The following is a 17,273-nucleotide window of genomic DNA, read 5'->3' on the forward strand; positions in this document are numbered from 1 at the left end:
ATGAAATATGATATGTGTGGCTCATCGTGGATATAATAATAGTAATTCACAGCTTTTATAGATATAAGTTAGGGTTGTAGTAGACCAGAAGTTTATTCATGTATAAATTTACAGCCATGAGTTCCCGCCCTTGATTTTGGCCTTCTCTGACTGGTTTAGAAGAGACTAAAGAGGCTCACAGTTAGGTAAAATGTCAAACTCTGTACTGCTGCCCCCCTCTTCACCGAGTCTGGTTCACAGTACCTTTGACAGCAACTCTCCACAATTAGACTTTCAAGTGTATTTCGTCTAAAACATTAGAAAACCTGTAACCAACCTGTTACTAAGTCCCATAATTTTGCATACCCCCCTTTTTACAGTCCCACCCGTTGATTAAGGTCAGGAGGTCGCTCAGTCAGTGTGATTTAGCTGGAGTGAGGGTCTGCGCTCTCAAAGCTGGTGTCATTGTTCCTACTGTTCAGGTCTAGTAAAATGTGCACCTAACTGCAGGAATCTCTGAGTCATTCACAAATCTTGATGAAAGGAATCAAAAAGACTGTCGACTGAGCTCAGAGAACCGATGGCTTAAACATTTAGTATCTGTGGTGACAAGAAACTGCCGAACCACAAATCTGTTGTTAGCTTGGAAGGTGATTCAAAAATCTTTCTGGTACGTGTGATATATATAGAGCACATGCATGTAAATCAGCTAAGATATGGGTTTCTTTGTGGGTAACAAGACAAAGACGGATTCAGTGTGAGGAGGACCTGCTCAGTTAAGATTTTAAATGCTTGGTTTATTGACAGCACACTGCATAGACCCAGGACACACAGCAAGACTTAAATCTTAACCAGACCACTAAGTTTCCATTGATTGCTACTTACCTTGAACAGGTAAGTAGGAATCAATGATTAGTTTGATAATGGAAAGATGGATGGAAAATGTGCCTTTGTTATTTATCTGTTATCTGTGTTATCAGTTTTGATTAATTGCCAAATCAGTACCAAGAATACACACACACACACACACTTCATCCAAAGTCCACGAACACTCTTCACTGCTCTCCATTTGCCCTTTCTGTCTGTCATATTTAATCAATGTCAGATCTCTTTCTCGGTTCATTAATTTATGGGGGTGGATTTAGAGGTCCCAGAGTCTCCTGTGTCCTCACAGGTCTGCAAGCGACTAGCTGGCGGCCACAGTCTTCAATGAAACACCGCCATCTTGTGGCGTGTTTGCTCCAGGCAGGATTATTCTAGGCCATATCAGGGCTATAAAGATAAAGCTGAAGGGGCTATAAAATGTTCCGACAAGCTTTCAGGTCTGTTATGAGTCTTTAAGCCAGAGATCAACAAATGTGTGAAGTGTGGGACAAATATTTTAAGATAAGTGAGAATAATCTGGTTAATGGGCACCTTATGTCCAGAGACCCTGCTTCTAATAATTAAGGTGTTCACTGAACCAGGATTTACTATGTTCACGCTAGAATTAATTTATATTATTGCATATTATTATGCACATTTATCCTTGCACACACTGTAGATGTGATTCGGGCACCAGCAACATAATGTAGGTTACATCAATCCACGATCTGGGTCCAGGCCTTTTGTTTACTACCAGGATTTAAAGATCGGTATATCAAATTGCACATGTGCGCTTCGCTTGCACTCAGTCGTCGTCTTAGCAATGTGAAAGGCAACCAAACAGGCGGCTGTGAGGAAATGGCATTTCATCCCTCATGCACTCGGTAGTGCAGCCTCTCATGATGCTGCCAAGCAGCGCAGCACTGTGTGAGAAATCAAAGCGCAGGCGTCGAGTCGGGAGGGAGCCTATCTTGCGCAGACTGGATACTGTACATGGCCATTGATGCTCCTGGATAGATGTTGCCCCTGATGTAAATAAGAATGGCGAGGCCAGCGGGTCTAACGTGCCGCGTTATCTCTGCTTGACATCGGAACATTTTATGCCACCGTCTGGATTTTAGAAAAAAAAACGCCGTTTTGGCTTTCATCGGAAACTGCCTTGACAGCTCGCCTGATGGTTTTTATTTGACACAAGAGCCAAAAGCAGACGGGCGGCTTCTTCTAATAAACATTTGGGAAAAACGGGTCATTATGACCTTAGTATCCTCCAGTAAAAGAAAACCACCGGATTGCTTTTACGCGGCAGCGTTCTGCTTGCATCTTGTGCTTTGGATTTCGTGTGCCGTGTCCGGAGAGGAGACTCATCAGTTCAGCGTTGAGGTAAGATAAATGGCCTTCCATCCCTGGTTCTCATAAGCGACCGTGCTCTCTCCTCCACATCACCTGCCCTCACCGTGGTGAAAACCACATATATTGACTCCCCACGCCATCAGTGGGCACAATCACCATAACGCATAACGGTGGAGACGTCGCAAGCCTGTCGACACAGCCCGGGCGCTGAATGGCGAAAATAACCAACATTTCTTCTTTGTAGGGTGCAATGAAACAGAAGGATGTTGCTCGTTTGAGGTTATTACACTGCGGTGCGTGAGCTGAGCTGATCCCAAATGTGCAACCCAGATATGATTGCACTTACAGTGAGATGCTCTACATCATTATGGTCCTATTGCTAGATGTAGTTTTATGACAGGCCAGCATAAAGTCAGACGTGTTGTGGCAGCATCATAGTGTTGGAGGAGATTAAACATTCACAGACACAAGTTGCATAATAGGATTTGCTTTATTGTACCTTATTAATTGATGTCATTTTCCTCCTCACCACAGGCTCCCCTCCCACCACTCGGAAGAAATTAAATGCTGAGGCTGACAGGCACACACACACACACACACACACACACACACACACACATCATTATTCAATTTTATGGCTCACTGAAATCTGCCTGATATCTCTCTGAGATCGGTGCTTTTGAACAAACACAACACACACAGGAAACACACCCAGAGGAAACAGCCGGGGGAAAAAAAAAAGGGGGATAAACAAGGCGTTTAGCTCAGCAGAAACAGGGTAGAAGCAGTACTGGGGGAGGGATGGACAGAGGAGATAGCTAGTGAGATTAGCTAGCTGGAGCATATCCCATAGACTGTGTAGGGATGTGGAGGCAGCTGGTTGGCGTGTGGACAGCTGTGGATAGCGTGGGCACCTTGTGGCATCAGGATTGAGTCTGGCAATGACCCCTCCATGATGCTCTGTCCCACCTCTCTCCTCTGTATCACGCTGCACTCTTACTTTGTAGGGCAAGAGGAGGCAGGGCCACAGTCCTGCACATGCACACTGACCGGCAGCCACAAGACACCAACTCTGACTAAGGTCACCAGTGGGGATTCAAATGCAAATGGTTGCTCAGAGCCTCTGAGCAAACATCCAGACAAACTTGAACCTAAACCACTGCTGGAAAGAGAAATTTAAGCAAACAATAGAACAGTGAATTGTATCTAACTCAACGTTTCACCCACCCTGTGGCGTGACGTGAAAACATAGTAAGAGAGGTGATAATTCTAGTATATGTTTATTATTATGTCCATAAGGCATGGTGGATTCATACTGGAGTGCATGTCAAGGTGTTTCTAACGTTTTGGCCCCCTCATTTACGTGATTAGGATGGTTACAACATTTGCAGCATGACATTAAGGAAATTTAACTTCATATTAAGTCCTAATGGGAAAAACGTAAAAGTCTCTAAAGTACTAACTCTATTTTATATGCTGTTATGCATGTTACTGTTGAAACATGTGCACTGAAGTAGATTCATACTCTCATTTATTATCTGAACCAAAATGGGCATCATCATGGCAGAAAAATGCAAATGTGAAATGTCCTGGATGGGATTTCAGCCCAGGATCGTAATTCACATCACTTCCTTTTGAACCCTCCCTCTATCACACTCTTATGTTTTCTAATGAATGCACTGAATCTAAAACATGTTTTGAACTAGCCTTGATATGAAGGTCCAATTTTGTTCTCATTGTCCCCCCTAATAGGGATGGCTACAGAGATATGGCTACCTTCCCCGCACAGAACCGGGAATGTCTGTCATGCGCTCGGCCCAAACCATGCACTCAGCCATTGCTGCCATGCAGCGCGTCTATGGCCTCAATGTCACAGGGACACTGGATGAGAAAACCAAGGAGTGAGTAAACACACGTGCATCATACACAGCCTGAAGAGCACATGAACTTTTACTAGGCCACTGATGTCACATTGATGCAAATGTTCCACTCATTGATTTAAAATGCAGAAAAAAATGGCTGTCAATATTTTTAATGAATCCATGAACATACGAACCTAAATAGAGATGTTCATTTCACCCCTATCACCTCACCTGAAACACCGTCAGGTGAAGGTTTTAACACTTTTCCTTCTTCTCATTTTGCACGATGATGCAGTGATATCACGCTGAGGTGAGAATTAATGCGTTGCCTATGTATTGTGTGTTTTGTACCTGTGATACTCTGATGTAGTATGAATGAGAGACATGTAACTCTTGATTTTCCCATTTGGGGGTTTTGATCTTAAACGTCCTAATGGCTGTAGTTTGGAGTAGTTTAGTGTTATTTTGCACAACATCCTCGTATTTTGTTGCTGTGATTATCTGGCACTCGTCAGGAAGAGAACCACAGAGTTCACTTCAGTGCTTTGTGTTGTCTTGTGATGGTGTTTACCTCGCAACTTTTAGTCAGCAAATTTGAGCCCTCTTCTCTTCTCTTCTCTTCTCTTCTCTTCTCTTCTCTTCTCTTCTCTTCTCTTCTCTTCTCTTCTCTTCTCTTCTCTTCTCTTCTCTTCTCTTCTCTTCTCTTCTCTTCTCTCAAGTTGGATGCAAAAGCCTCGCTGTGGAGTTCCGGACAAATTTAAAAGCGCCTCGCGGTCACGGACACGCCGATATGCACTCACAGGGCAGAAGTGGCAGCGTACACACATTACCTACAGGTGAGAGACAGTGAAGGCAGTCGTCATAGCGACCATTGAGTTTTAACGGGACTTATTGTGGGGTTCAAATGTGCGAGTGTTAAATTTCTCAGCTTTCCTATGTCTCCGTTCTCCTCATCCTTTAACCACCTGGGGTCACATGTTCTGTGTTGTCATAGAGACTGTGCAAACACGTCACCGTATGAGGAGGCACACGCACAAAAATACAGTCACAGTCACACATTCAGAAACACATATATTAACACATAAATGTGCCCATGTGTGCTGTGAGTATGTTTACTTTCCAGTGTATAAATACCTTGCTAGCAAAATGAAAACCAGCCTCGGGCTGTGTGTTTTATTTTCTTTATGCTTGTCCATTTAGTTTGTCATTTTTCCTAAAACAAAACAAATTTAGCATGAAGATTGAAGGCTTTTCTCTGCCTCATATTAAATAGTTGGAAAATCCTGAGTGTAAATCGTTCATAATCTCAGCAGAAATATTCAAACTCTCTTCATATCTCGCCTGATTAAGCTCCAGCTTTTAATAGGTTCTGGGGAGAACCGATAAATGGGTCTCTGGCACAACTGCAAATTGACAGGTTACAGCAGTAATAGACGATAACACTGTCAATTTATTCAAATCCTTCCTTCTTGCCCGAATTTGAATTGATGAGCCACCTCACTTAATGGAATGTCAATCAGTGCTGAGCCAGTGCTGCTGCTGACTGCACTTTATTCATGAAAATGGAGAAAGAGAGAGAGCGAGAGGGAGGGAGAAGATTTCCCGTCCTCTCTGCCTGCCAGGGACTGATAACGACTCCTGTGTTAAAAGTTCACTGAATGCTGCCGGGCTTGAAATAGTTGTGTCAAGTGCAACTTTTTTTTTTTTTTTTGAGTGCCTTCTTTTTTTTTTTAAAAAGTAAAAATGTTCTCTTGAAATTAATGAAATAACGATTCAGGGTAATGACGCAGTATTGTTATTAAAGCGTTTCCTTAATATTTAGTTTAAAACTACCTCCTAACATCTATAAACATTACAATGGGTATGCACAGTGAAAACGACTTATAGAGAATGTTTCTGATCAGATAGCTTTCGCCTCTGAACTGCGTTTTCACCTGGTTTACTTGTTTTTCTTCCCCACAGTATAAAAAATGTCACGCCTAAGGTGGGCGCACGCGAGACTCACGATGCCATCCGGAGGGCATTTGATGTGTGGCAGGGTGTGACTCCCCTACGCTTTGAGGCCGTTCCATACAGTGCCCTGGAGACTGGCAGGCGTGACGTGGACATCACCATCATCTTCGCTTCGGGTTTTCATGGTGACAGCTCACCGTTCGACGGGGAGGGAGGATTCCTCGCCCACGCCTATTTCCCTGGCCCAGGCATAGGAGGGGACACACACTTTGACTCAGATGAACCATGGACTCTAGGGAACCCCAACCATGATGGTAAGTGGAGGCGAAAATGGGGGTAAATCTTGAATCAGGAGAAAGAAAATGGTTTTGGTAGAGAGACAAGGCCCCCAATAAAGATAAGTAAGCAACTGTATGGACAAAATGCAGCAGGGGAGACGAAGGTGAACTATGAAAGGGAGTGATTAAGATAAGGAAAAAGTGGTTAAATGCTGATTGTTGACAGGGAGGAAAACAAGAAAGTGGTGTGGAAGAAGTGGGTAGTAGTGATGTGAAGAAAAATACAGTCATCAAGAAAGAAAGATAACAGCTGATGGAAGTACAGATGGCGGGGCAGGAGGGCAACGGGACAGAGATGATATCACAGGGCAGGGTATGAGGGATGCTTAACCAAAAACAAAAAATGCAGAGATGTCTTTGATCAGGCTGTAAAGACGCGTCACCCCATCTGTCAGGATTTTGATGTTTTTATTCCTGCATAATAAGCTCTTCAGATGACAGGATAGAGAGCCCTGCTATTTTAAGACGTTGGTTGTTGGCACATGATTATGGCTGTTCTGTTTTTAGTGAATTTAATGTAGCTCAGAGGTATAATGTAAAAGACGTCTTCATGACTGTACCCAATAAACACCACACCAGTACTTTACCACAGTTGTATTATAATGTCAGGTCAGGTCATCTTGTGTTATATTGTCTGTTGTGTTGTGCTGTTTGTGCTGTACCATACGTCATGTTATATTATAATGTATGTTACAGTATGTTATACATCATAACATACCCTACTTTATGTATTGTGATGCCATCTATGATGTCAGTATTAAGGGTTATATTATCATGTCTTGTCATTTGCTGTGCTATGATTGGTTATGGATAGATATAGAATTATAAATGGTTTATGTTCTGGTGTACCATGTTATTTTGTGTAATGTTATGATAAGTGAAGTGCATCCAACTGGTGTAGAAGCCGACAAAGGGCAGCAGCTACTGTAAGAGAGAAAAATAAGATGCCTTTCTTAGCTGCACAACCAAACTCACTTTAATTACCCTACCTACAGGGTGCCAGCCTTCTAAGAGCACCAGGGTGCTTCACTAATATCCATGTGCCATACACTTATACTTTATCCTCCCATTAGTGTGAGAGGAGGGTTACAGCTCACATTGTGTTTCTTCTGGGAAACTGCCTGCCACCCATCAATTCTCCTCCCTCTTTCTCTTTTGTTCCCCTACCCAAATGGTAATTGTCTCAGCTTCCCAAGTCAAATTCATGTTCACCCTTGTGCAGTGTCCCATGGTTATCCATGTGGAGTGCTGAGACTGATTCTGAAAAGCTCCCGTCTCAGCTTATGTGTCTAGAAAGCTGTGTAACTTTTAATGGGCTTTCACAGCAGTGTAACTGTAAATGTTGCATGTTGACATGTGCGCTAATGGTAGCTCGGGCCTGTCTCTTGGGAGTCTTTGTGGTACATTTTTGGTTAGGTGGAAGAGGCTGTTTGTGTTAGCTATACAGGGAGGGGAGAAGTTGTAACCTTTTAGTAGCTGCTGACTGAGGGTCAGTGGCTGTTCTTTGTGGTGCTGCTGGCAGGAGTGGATATCATGTTTTAAAGGGCAACTATCTCCTAGGGACAGCTTTAGTCACAAGCTATACGTAAATGGTGCACTTCTCTCTAAATCAGGTTGACACCGTGAGCTGAGTGCTGACCATAGACACTGACCGTGACATTTTTCTTTTTTTTTCATACGTGTGTTTGAATGCAAAATGAGCTACCTCGCAATGTTTACTGGTACTAGGCCAACATTTGTATGTGTTCAGGTGCATTGCATGAATGTGTGTTTGTATTTTCACTCTTCTCCGGTGCCTTGGGCAGCAACGTGAGTGTGGTTCCCTCTCTTCTCACTGAGCAGTGGCTCACATGTGGCTTATCTTCTCTTATGAAGCAGAAGAGAGAAAGTGCTCATGCTTGACAATTTGCTTGACAGCACTTAACTACATTTCCTCAATCGAACTTTTCTCTGGAACACAGTGCTGCAAGTAATGCTTACTTTCCTCCTTGATTAGTTATAGCATTACTTTTTAATTATACATTTAATGGTTTGTCTATAAACTAAAGTAGTAACTTCACAAATTTAGATTCTCAGTGCCAAGTAATGCAGTATAATGTATCAATGCTTTACTACCAACATATTTTGACCACGATCTTATCTTCACTTGCACTGTGCAGCATATAGGACAGTACCCTCTTTTGGAAAAACAAAGTGGTTGTAGCAACTAGTATCAAATAACACAGTTATAAACACTAATTATAAAAATGTATCATTGTCTTATTAATTTTCTATCCCCTGATAGATCCCTTCTGTGCTATCTGCCTCCCTCTTGTGTTAATGAGTGTGTCTGTGCAAATTCTCTCGCATTCATTCTTGTATAGCTCTTGTAAATATTGTACCTGTCATATTGTACATTGCGCTCTTAATGCCGTTTTCGCCTTGTCCTCTCTCTAGGTAATGATCTGTTCTTGGTTGCGGTTCATGAGCTGGGCCATGCCCTCGGCCTGGAGCACTCTAATGACCCGACTGCTATCATGGCTCCTTTCTACCAGTACATGGACACAGAGAACTTCAAACTACCTCACGATGACCTACAGGGCATCCAGAAAATCTATGGTAAACCTGCCTTTCATACATTGAAGTAATTCTTCTATAAATGTTACACATACATTGCATTGCTCAAACATTTGTTTGAAGTTTTGTAACAAAGAAAAATAAATAATGAAGCTGTGAAGTAACAATCACGGTTACAAATGCTGCATCATTCATGGTGCCAGTAAGCAGCATTTGTCAGCTGTTATTCAGGGCAGCCAACAGGCTTTTTCAAAACAAAGTTAGTCAACTGATAGAAATCCAAAGAGGCCAAATCATCTGTGCCAACATTAAAGGTGTACTGGTCATCAACTGTAAACGTATTTAATATCTACTTGATATCTACAAAAAGAATAAATAAATAGTTAATTAATCCAAACGTACAAGGATTATATTAACAAAGTGCAGAATTATGGAAGAACAAAGCATTACTTTGTTTGTTTTTTTTAGGTCCACCAGATAGAGCCCCGCAGCCTACCAGGCCCCCACCCACCGTTCCTCCTCCCCGCTTCCACCCTCCGTCAGACCCCCGCAAGCATGACCGCCATGCCAGACCCCACCGCCCTCCACAGGGGGCCAAGCCCTCCAATCCCAACTCCAAACCCAACATCTGTGATGGAGGCTTCAACACTCTGGCCATCCTCCGTCAGGAGCTTTTTGTCTTCAAGGTAGAATAGATCATCAGGTTGAGGAAACATGGCTACAGTGTGTAAAACTGTTTTTGGTGATGATTTTACTTCATGTATTTCTATAGGACCAGTGGTTTTGGAGGGTACGGGACAACTCAGTCGTCCCTGGATACCCCATGCAGATCAACTACTTCTGGAAAGGCTTGCCGCCCAAAATTGATGCCGTCTATGAAAACAGTGAAGGAAAATTTGTCTTTTTCAAAGGTAATAAAAAAGATTACATGATAGGTATTGCTGTATTTCTACCACCAGTTTAATGCTGCAGTGTTTGCTAGTTGATAACTGGTTGTGGTAACACACCACAGATAAACTACAAATGAGATACAACATTAACACCAGTAGGTAGTGTAGAGGAAGATTGGTGAACGTAGCAATGCACCCACGAAACCAAGGACAACAAGTAAATACAGAAGAAATATTGTTTTAAATATATATTAATATTTGCAGTCAACTCTGTAGCGACTTTATGTAGATGGGTATGCACAACACATGTGTCCGACTGCAAGGACACAATGTATTTTGGTTAAAAACACTTTCAAAATTACAGTGACTATGTAAAAAAATCTAAAAATTATCTATGTTATTCTTACATAATATATGTTATGTAAAAATACATTAAGTTAGTAAATCACAATAATGTCTAATAACATTAAAATACATTAAATTGGCCTTTAAAAAATGTGCTAATAATGGTATTTATTCTTTAAACCACACTACTGTACTGTAATAACTGTCAAATGACAAAAAAGAGTAGTGAGTAAAGTATTAAAATAAAAAATAATCATCTTTTATTGTGTAGCACCACAACAAGTGCATATTGTGGTGGAGTTCGAGCTCTCTAAACTTACAGTAGTCTTTTATCGTGAGCTTTTTCTTTTCTTTTTGTGTTCTATACAGTAAAAGAACAGGCACACGCGTGGTACAGACATCCATCCATCCATCAGCCAGATTAACGTGACATCTGTCACCCTGTGGGATCACAGTGCCTCATGCTTTATTTAGTCACTCAAAGGGACTTAACTGTGCGTGTGGATGTGTGTGTTTTGCATGTTGTTTGTGTGAGCGTCTAGCTACTTAGTGCAAGCACACCACCACCGCAACTCCTCTCACACTGTCTGAGGCACTTATGATCAAAATGAATTAAATGCAACAATAGCTTCAACAAAAATCCGAACAACAAGTCTTGGTGGGGATGCCTCCAGAGCATTTTGCTGTTTATTGTATTACAGATAACACTGCATAGATTTTCTGCTGTGCAGATATTTTGTGAATGAGGTGGAGCATCTGACCTTTGAAATCATGTGCATAGAAATAAAACAGACTCACAGACAAAAAAAAAAAAAAAACCCACACAGAAGGCTTGAACGAGCTGAGAGTCTGCAGTGTTTTGTCTAGCATGATTTTTGAGGTCATGTTTATGATAATGTATTTGTCCCTGAGCCTCCCAACCTTGTGTGTGTATTTTAGGAAACCGTTTCTGGGTCTTCAAGGACACAACTCTGCAGCCTTCGTACCCTCAGGACATCTCGCTGTTCGGGAGCGGCATGCCCACTCAGAGTATCGAGACAGCTGTCTGGTGGGAAGATGTCGCCAAAACCTACTTCTTCAAAGGAGACAGGTCTGTGTGGAATGATTATTAGTGCTGTTAAGAAGTTAAGAAAAGGTGGACACTGATGTGAAGCTGTTTGTCAACGGTGTTACCAAATAGCACATCCAACAAATACACAATCAGTACACACTATATTTTAGTTTAATCTTAATCTTCACTGCTGTTCCAAATAATCGATGCAATGTTCACTTGTGCTTGGAACATTTTGTGTTGCCTATAAACTGTTGATTGCTTTTTGAACATCTGACAAATGCTGCTTAATGTTCTGATCTAGTATTAAAGCTACATTATAATGGTAACTGTGTTACTTCAGGATAACAGAGAGTTCAGGTTTCTTTTTAAAAAATTAAAAAGAAAACATATTTGTAGTTTGTTACCTGTAATGAAGTGACACCAAGAAGACCTTTGCAGAGAATCTGTTGTTTACGTATGTGTGTTTCAAGGGTCCTACATTTTGAGCGAATGCCAGTGTGACTCACATGTTTGTCCAGCTGTCATGATAAATCATATCCTCAGAGGTCTGGAGACCCTGTGGTGAGAGCTGACAAAATGCTTTGTCATGATACTGTCATCCTTCAACCTGCTGCTGCATATCATGACAAACAGGACATTATGTCCATCGCTTCACAAAAAAGATTTTATCTCTCAAGCTGTGTTTGACAGAGTGGTGTTTATTCTAATTTGAAGAAATGACACTGTTGGAACAAGATTTATGTGTGTGTCTGTGTGTGTGTCTGTGTGTGAGAAGCAGATCAATCATGACGTCTTAAACAAATCTGCGAGGTAGATAAACACAATACAGGTTAGTCTGTCTCAGGTCATGTGAATTAAGTCAGTTGGTGATCATTGCAAGGTCAAATTGAGAATGACGTTTTAAGTCCAGCTGCAAGTTAAAAACAGTAGTATAATAAATACAGTCAAGTTCAATGGAGTGACGGATTTGCTGTCATAATATCAGGCTACAGTGTAAAGTTGATACCATACATACTAGAAGAGTAACGGCAACACAGTTTCTGTTCTGATGTTTCTATTTGTCCTATTGTAGATACTGGAGGTATAATGAGGACATGAGGACCATGGACCCAGGTTATCCCAAACCTATCACCATCTGGAAGGGCATCCCAGACTCTCCGCAGGGTGCTTTTGTGGATAAGGCCAATGGTACAGTATGCCAGATTTACTGAGGTTAAAACAGTGACAATAGAGCCAAATATTTTTATATACCACAGTTTTTCTAAAATTAATGTTTAAACCAACATAAATCTCTAAGTACTTGTTATACACTGTACTTTCTATCTTGTCTGTCCCACAATCTCTCCACTTAGGCTTCACCTACTTTTACAAGGGAAAGGAGTACTGGAAGTTCAATAACCAGCTTCTTCGTGTGGAGCCCGGCTACCCAAGATCCATCCTAAGGGACTTCATGGGCTGCGATGGCCTACCCGCAGACCCGGACTGGGACTGGAGCCCCCCTGTGGCAGAGGAGCGCCACTATGACAACGGTGATGTGGACGTTGTCATCAAACTGGACAGCGTGGGGGGCACGGAGAAGGCAGTTGCCATTGCTATCCCCTGTGTCCTGGCGCTGTGCATGATGGTCCTCCTCTACACCGTTTTCCAATTCAGGAGGAAGAGCACGCAGCGCCACATACTGTACTGCAAGCGCTCCATGCAGGAGTGGGTGTGAGGGATTGTCCCTACATTGTATGGAGAGGGGTGTGAAGCTCTGATAAAGGTCTAGTAATTGCTTGAAGCCCTAAGTACAATAATTGGAAGCACTGTACAGGCTACAGTACATAAGGATTGCCATGTTGGCAGATTTTAAAACTGCTTGAACTCATAATGTACAAGCTGCAAGGAATCAAGATTATCAGCAGAAGTCAACTAAAGACAGTGAGGCAGCCACATCTCTTATGTCCAACTAATATGTATGTATCTGCTTAGACTTTTTTCTGTATCTTGGAATGAACTCAATTAAACGAGACAGAATTAAGCTACTGTACTGTAAGTGGGACCTTTGTCCATCCTTGTCTCTGCACGCCGCTTAAAAAGCCCCTAGCACTAACTTCTGTGGACAAATTAGATATAGGCTTCTACGTTTCTTTCATTTCTTAATTAAATTGCCCTGAGCTGTGCTTTTTTAATGTAGGGTCCCTGTAAAAGATTATTCATTGTGTGGAGGACTGGTACGCAAACCAAATATGACCTTTTTCTTCCAAAGAGGATTACTGCTCGATGTTGTTTTTGATGGAATATTTTCCTCCGTGGATGGATCGTTGTGGCATCATACTCAGATTTTCTTTTGCCATTTCTATTCATATCCTCCCGTCTGCTCTGTAATCTGTGGGGATAGGAAGCAGCCGTTACTAAGAGCTCGCAACTCAAGACTGTTGTGGCAGTCTATCTCCAAAACAGGGGCCAAAACTCTCTCTGCAATATTTATGAGACTGCCTTAATCACAGATTGCTTAAACACCCTCCTCTTTCTCTCTCTGTTTCTCTGGTAGCTGTGTACTGGGATGGACACAGTGTGTGAAGCCATTATTTTTTGCCCATAATGCAACTTCAAAACCCGTCGTAAAGGACTGTTTGATACACAATAGGTTTATTGCTCCTGAAAAACTGTACTACCTGCTGGCAAGTAAAATGACGATAGTAAATGATACCAGCTATCGTTTTGCCTCTCCAGAGGCCATGAGAGAGAAAGGGAAGGATAGCGCGTGTGTGCGTGTGCGAGTGAACGAGAGATTACTGTATGCGTATTGCACTGTGGTGTCATGTGGTTATGGAACACCTAACATCCTGCTTTCTAATTTCTCTGCCATGTTTGGACACTAATACTCCAAACAAGTGTCAGTCCATACATTTGAAACAACTTTACTAACCCATGTCATGTTTTTTTGTTTTCTCAAATTTGTACAAAGTTTGTAAGTTTGCATAATATTTCACATATAGCGCAAGACAAAAGAAGTAGGAGAGAGAGAAAGAAAGCTACCTGTATCTATTTTGACAAATGACAAACATACAAAATCGTCATCTCCGCTTTTCTAGTTAGGAACTCCAACGTTGTAGCAGTGGCCGTCGCCCAGATTGCTCCATCTTTTCACCAAGTTGTACTAATATTTCTTAAGGAAATGCAAAGAAAAATTGCTGTTCTGAAAAAATAACATGAATCAGAACTAAAAAAATGAATCCTGGATGTTAGAAAAGACGTTAAACAGGTTTTGGCTGTGTCCTGGTTACATTGAACACATGGCCAAATTTCATTTTGTGCACTGTAATTGTAATTAACCACCATACTAAAAACAACACCAGTGTTACCAAATTACTAATAAATGTACTCTAACTAACTTTGTTGGAATTAACAGGCATATCAGAAAAACTAAACCAGCAAACGTAAGTTTGATGACAAGTATATGTCATAATCTGTGATCTTACACATATATATCTTTATGCATACAGTATTTATGTTTCAAACTAATTTAATCAGGTAAGAATGAAAAAAAAAATCATACAAGGCATTTAAAAGCATAGAGTTATGAAGATCTAGTGTGAGATGGAGCCAAGCTGAGCAGAAGAATTTTCTCTCCGTTTTTATTGCGTTATAAATGCAACACGTAGCCCGGATCCTAATGAAATACTGTATATTGTCTCAGAATTGCCTTTTGGTCTCCTGCCATTCATGTAACAATGTGGTTGTGCGGTGTACGTCTCTTACATTCTGCCAGATGACCTGCCTGTGAGCATTCATGATGTGAATTTAAAAGTATATATATTTCTGCTCCTTTTTCCTCCTTTTTACTTGAAATGGTCAACAACAATCAGGATATCTGACATAAACTTCTGCTGATATCAAGCCAATGTCGTCTTACAACATATCAGAGAAGGAATTTGATCATTTATATTATACTTATTTTAAATTATGTAGAATAAAAAAAGATGAATTAGTTGGTGGGTTGAACCTTTATTAGATGTGGGTTATCTTATTATCATTTGTAAGGGATAATACCTCTAACTAAAATCCTATATAAGGGCAATGCATGCCGTTGTTAAACTAAGATGTAATTCTGTCACAGCTGTTGACCATGGACACTTTCCTACTATTCAGTCTTGGATGATCATTATTTCTGTTGGATGCATTGACTGATTCCAAATCAAACCACAGAAAGGACTAGCTTGCAATCTGTCCTCCCGGGTTTGATCTTCAGGCAAAACGATGAACGAAAAAGTTCATCAGTCATTATCATCAGCCCTCATTGATCCATGACAACTATAATTTAGGTGGAAGTAAAAACCTTTAGCTCAGTGTTGCATATGACGTCTTATCAATTAGTGTGTGTGAGGAAAGGGTCTGAGGGCTCCAGCGAGTGTGAATTAAAGACAACCAGTGAGGTGAACTGAGACTGTATTTATCGTTGTATTTATTCCTCCGTGCTCGGCACCTCAAATCTCGCATTGCATTGTACCGAGGGCAAGAAGCTGTCAATAAAGTGGGTCTGAAATGCATTTTTTTTCTTAACTCACTTCTACAAAATACATGTAAACCTGATCCTTCTGTTACTGCCTCCACAATAGACAGTTTATCTGGTGTGAATGTTTCTCCATGACGGGTTAAGCCACACTAAAAGGTTACACATGTTTACATCGGTCTTCTTGATATGTAAGTTGCTGGAAATACCCAACATTTAAAATGCAGAAAAGGTCAACGAATGAAGTCTGTTTTTCTTTATTTATTCATTTATTTTGGCCTGTCCCTGTTTATCTCCAGACTCTTCAGTGCTTTGTTGTCTGCCTTGACACATGCTGCTAAGCATTAGGGCTAATTTGGAGTGTCATTAAGGGAAGTGGATGGAGCTGATTAGACAGAAGTTGATGCGCCACAAAAATCAAGGATGCAGAAGAGACGGGAAGCATCTTGTAATCAATGCAGTCAAGATCTTATACACAGATACTCCGTGGCATAGTGTATGAGAAGTAAACATAATGTGTACATAAACACAGAGTGTATACTGTCTGCTCGGGAGGATTTTGTTTTTAATCCATTTGTTCCATGGATAAAGAAAAAAGATGTATGTTGTAAATAAAACAAGTGCACAAAGAGTGTGTTCTGTATCGTTCAATTCAGATGTGGGTGAATTAAGTTTTATAGTCCATTACCCAAAACAAAGAGAAAGAAAAGACTATTTAGGAATTGTGGCTTAAGTCTTGCACAAGATATATTTAACTGTTTGCACAACTGGTGCTTTCAGGGACTTCTGGAGCTCTGGGACAATTGCCCACTAAAAATTATTAGCTGTGAGTCCACACATTTATCAGTGATTCACTCACATACAGTATATTTATGGCTTGGATACTGAGAGGCTTAGAGAGAAAATATAATAAGACACAGTGGGTTTTGCTGTTGTCTACCAAGAGAAAAACTTACTTTTGCAACATTATGGTGAGTTGGTGATTTGTTAATGATGACTTGAAATACTAAACAGCACTATCTAAATAAAAATAATACTTATAAATATAATAATATATATATACTTAATATATTCTGACTTTTAGCACAAGGAACCAAAACAAGGAAGCCAATCAGAAGGCTGCGAGCTTGAGTCTGTTACTATTTTAATTTCAGTAATGATTTTGCATAAAATTTGTAGAAGAAGAGAAACACGTTTAGATAGATTAATGCTTAAATGAAGAAACAGCACCAACAGTCTTTGACAGTAAAGATGAAACACAAAATATAAAGCCCAAGAAGCCTAACTCAGTAATTTGCAGAAGGTATGATAAGAAACTATTTTCTCCGTCTATTCAAACAATTTACTGAAAATATCAGACATATGCACAGTGGGAGCAGGTGTATGAGTGGGTGAGGAAAGGTCAGGTGGTTGGATCTGGAGGGATCGTCTGAGGGCATCTGGTGGCTGGATGAAAAATGTGCAGTAGTCTTTAATACGTTTTTTGATGCGTTAAACGTCTAATCCTAATACAGCATAGCACAGCAAAGTGGGCTAAACCTGTTTGTTGAGAGTGTTTTAGAGCCAGTGTTATCCTGAGAACATTAT

At 40.9% G+C, this 17,273-nt stretch overlaps 1 protein-coding gene across 2 annotated transcripts; it reads left to right on the forward strand.

The window, feature by feature from the left end:
* The first annotated feature begins 1,814 nt into the window (after positions 1 to 1,814).
* mmp16b (matrix metallopeptidase 16b (membrane-inserted)) lies at positions 1,815 to 16,301 on the forward strand. 2 transcript variants are annotated; one of them, XM_026373965.1, is made up of 11 exons: positions 1,815 to 2,223; positions 3,946 to 4,094; positions 4,351 to 4,365; positions 4,775 to 4,891; positions 6,018 to 6,322; positions 8,783 to 8,944; positions 9,371 to 9,588; positions 9,675 to 9,813; positions 11,077 to 11,227; positions 12,264 to 12,379; positions 12,544 to 16,301. In XM_026373965.1, exons 1-11 carry the CDS (start codon positions 2,095 to 2,097, stop codon positions 12,903 to 12,905), a joined length of 1,863 nt encoding a protein of 620 aa, XP_026229750.1. In that variant the 5' UTR covers positions 1,815 to 2,094; the 3' UTR covers positions 12,906 to 16,301. The 2 variants fall into 2 exon arrangements, with proteins under 2 accessions (XP_026229750.1, XP_026229751.1); XM_026373966.1 differs by lacking the exon at positions 4,351 to 4,365.
* The last annotated feature ends 972 nt before the right edge of the window (positions 16,302 to 17,273 follow it).

The sequence above is a fragment of the Anabas testudineus genome, chromosome 17 (genome assembly GCF_900324465.2).
Source record: "Anabas testudineus chromosome 17, fAnaTes1.2, whole genome shotgun sequence".
Lineage (NCBI taxonomy): Eukaryota > Metazoa > Chordata > Actinopteri > Anabantiformes > Anabantidae > Anabas > Anabas testudineus.

Coding starts and splice junctions, on each gene's coding strand:
- mmp16b (XM_026373965.1), top strand. CDS start 2,095: ATGACCTTAGTATCCTCCAGTAAAAGAAAACCACCGGATTGCTTTTAC. Junction 8,945..9,370: donor GGGCATCCAGAAAATCTATG/GTAAACCTGCCT, acceptor TGTTTTTTTTAG/GTCCACCAGATAGAGCCCCG. Junction 9,814..11,076: donor AAAATTTGTCTTTTTCAAAG/GTAATAAAAAAG, acceptor TGTGTATTTTAG/GAAACCGTTTCTGGGTCTTC.